General features: G+C 39.2%; 1 protein-coding gene across 5 annotated transcripts in view; it reads left to right on the top strand.

Annotated features, from left to right (window-relative positions):
- Positions 1–6,951, top strand: part of LOC123963262 (solute carrier family 22 member 5-like) — a 9,781-nt gene continuing 2,830 nt past the window's right edge. For 2 of the 5 annotated variants that reach the window (XM_046039973.1, XM_046039970.1), the window contains exons 1-10: positions 451–574; positions 1,800–2,064; positions 2,564–2,746; positions 3,637–3,740; positions 4,196–4,350; positions 4,526–4,697; positions 4,901–5,033; positions 5,184–5,284; positions 5,613–5,827; positions 6,260–6,442. In XM_046039973.1, coding sequence (XP_045895929.1) covers positions 1,858–2,064; positions 2,564–2,746; positions 3,637–3,740; positions 4,196–4,350; positions 4,526–4,697; positions 4,901–5,033; positions 5,184–5,284; positions 5,613–5,827; positions 6,260–6,442 — 1,453 coding nt within the window. In that variant the 5' untranslated portion in view covers positions 451–574; positions 1,800–1,857. The other 3 variants (XM_046039972.1, XM_046039971.1, XM_046039974.1) reach the window with 3 other exon arrangements.

The raw sequence follows: 6,951 nt of genomic DNA, 5'->3' as shown, positions 1-6,951 counted from the left end.
CTCAAATACGGGATGATTCCGTATTTTAAGGGAGGGGTGGCAACACTATGAGATTTGGATACCCATGGGATTACAGTAAGTAAGTTAGGCCTAATGTAATTTGATCCCATAGACACTCAACAATTGAGCCAAGGTAGCCTAATAAATGCTGTTTGGCACAACTTCAGACTACAACAAATACATAAAAAAGGGTCTAATCTTATGTATTTATTAATTTATGACTCTAGCAACGTGGAAAAGACAGTAAGCTATCTCTCTAATAATTTCTTAACCAAATCACGCACATTTAGCCTATTCTATGTGATCTTTTGATAACTAATGCAGGCCTAATAATTTAATATTTTCCCTTCCTGTCACTGTAACAGCTTGGAGCGCCCTGGGGCTAGGCCGCCTCCCACTTTGAAGACCTCTGCTGGGGGGGTTGTTTTCTGTAGTGCGTTTCATTTAACGTTATTTGCCCAGTGAGCAAGCTAACCGGTTTACAGACTATTTAAATAACGAAGTTTTTCACGAAAATCTCAGCCGTCATTTACAGAAAGTGGTTCAGCAGCATCAGCCAGTGAACCGCGGACAGGTGTGGTTTCATGTTTGTGACTCTGCAGTTGTAACATTTAAGTTAGTGTCAGTGTGTTGGTGAATTGACTAGTGTAATATTGCTGGCTGGCTAACCAGTGTTAGCTCGCTAGTTGAGTTGAGATAAGCAATCACGTGACTGAGGATTTCTGACCGCTTGGGAAGGCCCTTCATGCAGCTTGACCGTTTTTAAAGTTTTATAGCTAAACTCTGTGATCTGCACGTATATGTAAGTCGGAGAGGAGAATAATCGAGAAATATGGCGGTGAATCTTAGAAAGACATTATTATATGCATGTCACAGTAGGCTATAATAGGCTAATTTCATGATTTTGATCACTCCCCGATCACGACATTGCAACCTTTTTATATACAGTCTATGATTGCAACTCATAAAATTTCACATTAACGTTAATATATTAACGATAACCATGAAGTTTAAAAACATGAGCCCACAGTGGCACTCTGGCTGAACTACACCAAAAAGGTACATTCATGATTGTGTCAGCAGAAATATTTTATGTAGAAATTTTTCACAATAACATCTGTAGGCTAATTTATGCAGCACACAGTTTTAATATTAACACTTAGTTTTTTTGGACTTGTATTGCACACATGAGACTCTGGGACCTCTGCATATTTCTGGCCCATCTCACTTACATATCTTCCCAGTTAGTTTGTTTGCTTTTTCCTGGTGTTCAGTATTTAAAATGTGTTTAACCTCTTTTGTGAGAACTCAGTAATTTCCTGCTTCCCCTGACAGTTAATAAGTGTCTTGTTATTTTCACCTTTACCCTTCTCAAATGATCTGTGGGGCTCTAGTCACGTACACTTCCTCCTAGTCTCCTCTTAGACCCAGGTGTTTCCCATTTCCGTTAGCCATCCGATCTGTCTCAGTTGTCATCTCAGTGTTACGTTCTTGATGAGGCCTGAATATGGTTTTACAACCTGGCTTGTCAGTAGTTCATATCTGGTTAGGCCTATATAGTCATTTCAACATTCCACATGCACAAATCATATTACTTATTGTTAACAAAAACATCATGATCATGATTCTGGTCACTCCAGTAACGGTTTGCTGAGTTTTCGCAATTAGAAGTTCCCACAAAATAACACAGAAAACCCTCCCTTTCACTTTTTACTTGGCGTGCATGCTCTATCAAGTACAGGGTGTGGTTAGCTGACAGGTGAGTTGAAGGCAGACGGGTTTGTTTTTTTCTGTTGCAGTTGAAAACAGTGGTCTACAAGATAAAGACTGCGGAGGACGCAGTTTGGATTTGACACTATGAAGAATTATGATGATACCACAGCGTTCCTGGGTCAGTGGGGACGTTTCCAGCAGATTGTCTTCTTCATGCTCTGTGCCAGCATCTTTCCCAATGGATTTGGTGCTCTCTCTGTTGTCTTTGTGACCGACATTCCCAGACACCACTGCCTGGTTCCTGAGGTCAACCTGACCCAAGATTGGCACAATGCCATCATCCCGTTGGAGGTAATAAATTTTTTTTAACACATCTGCTAGAGTAAAGGTACCAGTCACATTGCATTTCCTGTGACTACTTAATAAAGAAAGTTAACTTGTGTTTTGCCAGTTAAATGCTTTTATTGTGAAGCTGCAGTAGGAAATCTTCAGCTTGCATTAGCAGTAACCTAACCAGCATGTTTTCCATTCATGGAAAACATTCGCGTCGCCACAGACACCCAGTTCATACTGAAAATATAAAAATATAGCAGTATTTCATCAGTGGGCTCAAAGGCTTCATCATTATTGTGTTACTTCATTCAGGGATTGATAGTGAATTATTATTCCAGGGTTTTATATGAAGGTACAGAAAGGTACAGGTACTGTAAGGACAGAGTATATGGAGCCATTTACAGTTGTCAGTGTCATATTGTTGCTTCACAATTTCTGTTTCCTTGCGCAGTATGGCACTGTACAGGGATAGGTTTTTTTCCCACAGAAATAAAGTTTGTGTCATTGTGACTGTGAGGTGGTGAATGGAAAACAGGAGCTGAGCAGGTGCAGCAGGTACAGGCTGGATGTGGTCAGAAATCTCTCGGCTCAGGGATTCATTCCAGGCAGAGATGTCAACCTCACCGACCTGGAGCAGGAGGGCTGTGTGGACGGGTGGAGCTACAGCACCAACATCTACCAATCTACCATAGTCTCTGAGGTGAATGTGTACATGTACCTACATGTGAGTGTTTGTTGGTCTAGTTTGAGCCATAGTGTAGAGGTAGCATCATTAATAGCATAGTAAAAATAATAGCAACTGAACTGGTGGCTACAGTTATAAAAGTAGTTGTATAAACATCAGTATAGATGCAATGGAATTTACTCTTTTTATACAATGCTGTTTCACTACATAATTAGTCATTAAGCCTTACTGGGATCCTTGAGAAATGTGGGTAAAGTCCAAGTCAGTGAGAATGTGTGAATGATTAATATAATGCTTGAAAAACAAATAAAGACAGACTCTGTTAGGGAGAATCAAGTAAATAGAGCAGGTGGAAAACTTTAGCTGCTTCATAACTTCATTGAGATCTATGGATTTTATAGGTGATAAGTCACAGTGATCTCTGTATAGTGTGTTGGTGTGAAGAAGGGATCCGGCCAGTGGTATTCTTAGAAGAAATGTATTTGTCTTAAATATTCATTTAGAGAAGCTTAATAAATCATCACACTAAAGGTGAAAATAGCAATGAATAGATCATTTAATGCAAACAAATTAACGGTATAATTGGAAAGATAACAGTGTTTTGTTTTTGTTTATTTTGCAATGATGAAGTCTTCAGTTGATAAAAGCTGATATTCCTCCAAATATCCCATTCACTCATCATCCAAGCATATTCAGCTGTTTCTACCAAAAGAAATAAATTCAAGCTGCAGGTGATCAATGTTGCCAAGTGGCTGAGGAACATAGAAGCAGCAAAAGATCCACATTTTATCTCAGAAGTCGGGACCAACAGGGCTAAAAGGCAAATGAAAAATGGACTTATAGGTCCATTACTGGTCCATGTATTTGATTTGATTTGTTCAATTGTTCATGCATGGATATTCCAGTTTGACCTGGTGTGCAGTGAGCAGTGGAAGCAGCCGTTTACCTCTACAGTTTTCTTCTTGGGAGTTCTTTTTGGATCCTTCTTCTCAGGGCAGCTCTCAGACAGGTACTGAAAACACCATCTGACAATGAAATGATACACACAGCAGTTGGAAAAATACTTTTTTTTTATTTAGCTTGATTAACTTTTGCTCTAATTGAACAGTGTAGAACAATATTTTTTAAATCTATTTTCTAATTCTGATATCTAAAAGTATTTTTAATTGTTACTGAAGATGTCCTTAATCTATTTTTGCCTAAAGAAAACATGTCCGATTTATAAGTTCAGGTATTTTTCCGCAGCCTGTAGGCTACTGTAAACCTTCATTTTCTAAAAGCTGTAATACACCCTTTTTAGAGTGCGAGTGTAAAGAGTCAGCCTTTTCTTCATTATTAAGTTACTTTCTGTGACATTGTTTTGTAGTGTTTTGTCATGTAATACAGCATTGCATATGTTCTTAGTACTTTTTTGAAATCTTGTATTTATTTAATGTTATTTCATTGTTTGACTTCTCACTCTAGGTTTGGGAGAAAGCCTGTTCTCTTTTTAACCATGGCAGTCCAGACAATTTTTACCTTTGCTGAAATCTTTTCACCTTCTTGGACGGTGTTCTCCATCCTCTTCTTCATCAATGGTCTGGGACAGTGCTCCAACTATGTATCTGCTTTTGTGCTGGGTAAACGTGAACATTTCGTGCTCTATTATAAACAAATAATACTTTAATATTGTAGTCAGTGCTTTTGAATAATTGTGTACATATATGTGTCTTACTGTATCGCTATTTATCACAAATATTTTCACTTTTTACCTGCACTCCTGTAATGCATTTCTCTTTCTCTCTTTTTGTGCAGGTACTGAAATCTTGACTGGAGATGTGCGGGTCCTGTTCTCATCTATGGGTGTAGGTCTGGGCTTTGTTTTCGGCTACATGATGCTGCCTCTCTTTGCTTACTGTTTTAGAGCCTGGAAATCTCTCCTGTTGGCTCTGTCTGTGCCTGGCCTGCTCTACCCCACCCTCTGGTGGTAGGTTGGATTAGAAATGTATTCATGGGAAATTTACCCTACCTTGCAACATAAATGTCATGATTTTGCTGTTGTCAGGGGGCATAAATAGTAATTTGGCTCTTTCAGTAGAGAAATGATATAACTTGCTATCACCCTCTTTGCTGCATTGTCTTTTAAGCCTCTTCTGAAGCTTTCTGTTTCTCTGTTGTGTAATGAGGCAGGTTCATCCCGGAATCTCCTCGGTGGCTACTCTCTCAGGGAAGAGTGGAGGAGGCCGAGGCCATAGTGAGAAAGGCTGCTACGAAGAACAAAGTTGAGGCTCCACGGGTCATCTTTGAAGATTACAGTGCACATGTAAGTACAATTCACTCCGTAGGGAACATGTACCAAATTCCCAATTCTTTGAGCAGTTGTTAAGATATTTCATTCTGGTCCAAAGTGCGACAGAACGACCGACTAAAACACCACAAACTGCTAGCGAGACTGATGTTTTGTATCTTGCAGGCTGATGAGACAAAGAAACACCCAAAGGAACACTACAATGTCTTCAGCCTGCTGAGGACAAGAAACTTGAGAAACACAACTGTCATTCTGTGCCTGGTGTGGTGAGTATCCATTCTGAGCATTTCAGTCACCCAACAAACAATTCAGTTTTAGGCATTATTAACAGTTGCAGCACTGATTTCTCATGGCTGGTCAGAGGGCTGCCAATGGTAACTTATTGGAGAGGACCAGTGTCCTTGCTCTAAACATTATATTAGTGTGATTACTTGTTTTGGTAATGTTTATTGTATACGTTGTTAAAATTTCCATCCAGTAACTAATCACTGTTAGAACTTAATTATATGTTTTTCACCTCAACTCTGTACATTTACATTTCTAAATCCAATTTCTATTCAAACATCTCTGTTGTCTGTATCACTCTCTTCCCAGGTTCGCTCTGAGTATTGGATACTTTGCCCTGTCCCTGAACACATCCCGACTTCATGCCGATCCTTATATCAGCTGCTTCATCTCAGCAGCTGTAGAGGTACCAGCATACATTTCCAGCTGGCTGGTGATGAGATACCTACCAAGACGACTGTCTGCCATCTGTATCTTGCTCCTTGTCGGAGGGTCACTGTACTTCATTCAACTGGTGCCTCAAAGTAAGCAGTGTCATATATTCAAGCAAACTTTTTTAGACCTTAAAAGAATACTCCACAAATTTCGCATTATACTCTTATAAAACTGTCAGACTCACAAGGGACACTTTAAAAAATTTATAATAATTTATACAGCAGAACCAGAGATATCACCATTTTTACTCCACACATTATTCTTTGTTGTCTTTTACGTTACCCACAATGCAACTCTATCCCCAAGTTCAGCCCAAGATTCGGGTGTGTTAGGAACTCTTAAAAGTAGGCGGAGGACTAAACAAAAGCTCAGGGGAAAATGGCTGCTTCAAGTAAAGGCAGGAGTAAAATAATCTAAACAGTACATGCATTTAATCTGTTACAGAGAGGATTGTGGACTTTCCCTTCTTTCTCTTATTTTGTTCCATTCTGTTCTCACACAAACCATTTCGTACCTTTTAGGTTTATCAAATCTGTCTGTTGCTCTGGAGATGCTGGGTAAATTTGGTATCACCACTGGTACAGCCCTGATGTTTGCCTACACTGCAGAGCTTTACCCAACAGTACTCAGGAACACAGCAACAGGCACATGCACTACTGTTTCCAGAGTGGGCAGCTGCATTTCACCTTTTTTGTTACAGCTGAGTGAGTAAACTGGTCTTAAATAGTAATTATTAATATTTGTCTAACCAGGATTTATCATGGCACATGCATCTGATTTCACCTACAGTGGGTACGGAAAGTATTCAGACCCCTTTAAATTTTTCACTCTTTGTTTCATTGCAGCCATTTTCCAAAAATCAAAAAAGTTCATTTTATTTCTCAGTAATGTACACTCAGCACCCCATCTTGACAGAAAAAAACAGAAATGTAGAAATTTTTGCAAATTTATTAAAAAAGAAAAACTGAAATATCACATGGTCATAAGTATTCAGACCCTTTGCCGTGACACTCATATTTAACTCAGGTGCTGTCTATTTCTTCTGATCATCCTTGAGATGGTTCTACACCTTCATTTGAGTCCAGCTGTGTTTGATTATACTGATTGGACTTGATTAGGAAAGCCACACACCTGTCTATATAAGACCTTACAGCTCACAGTGCATGTCAGAGCAAATGAGAATCATGAGGTCAAAGGAACTGCCTGAAGAGCT

The sequence above is a fragment of the Micropterus dolomieu genome, linkage group LG23 (genome assembly GCF_021292245.1).
Source record: "Micropterus dolomieu isolate WLL.071019.BEF.003 ecotype Adirondacks linkage group LG23, ASM2129224v1, whole genome shotgun sequence".
NCBI lineage: Eukaryota > Metazoa > Chordata > Actinopteri > Centrarchiformes > Centrarchidae > Micropterus > Micropterus dolomieu.
Note: the sequence above shows the minus strand (reverse complement) of the source record. Positions and strands in the feature narration are given on the sequence as shown.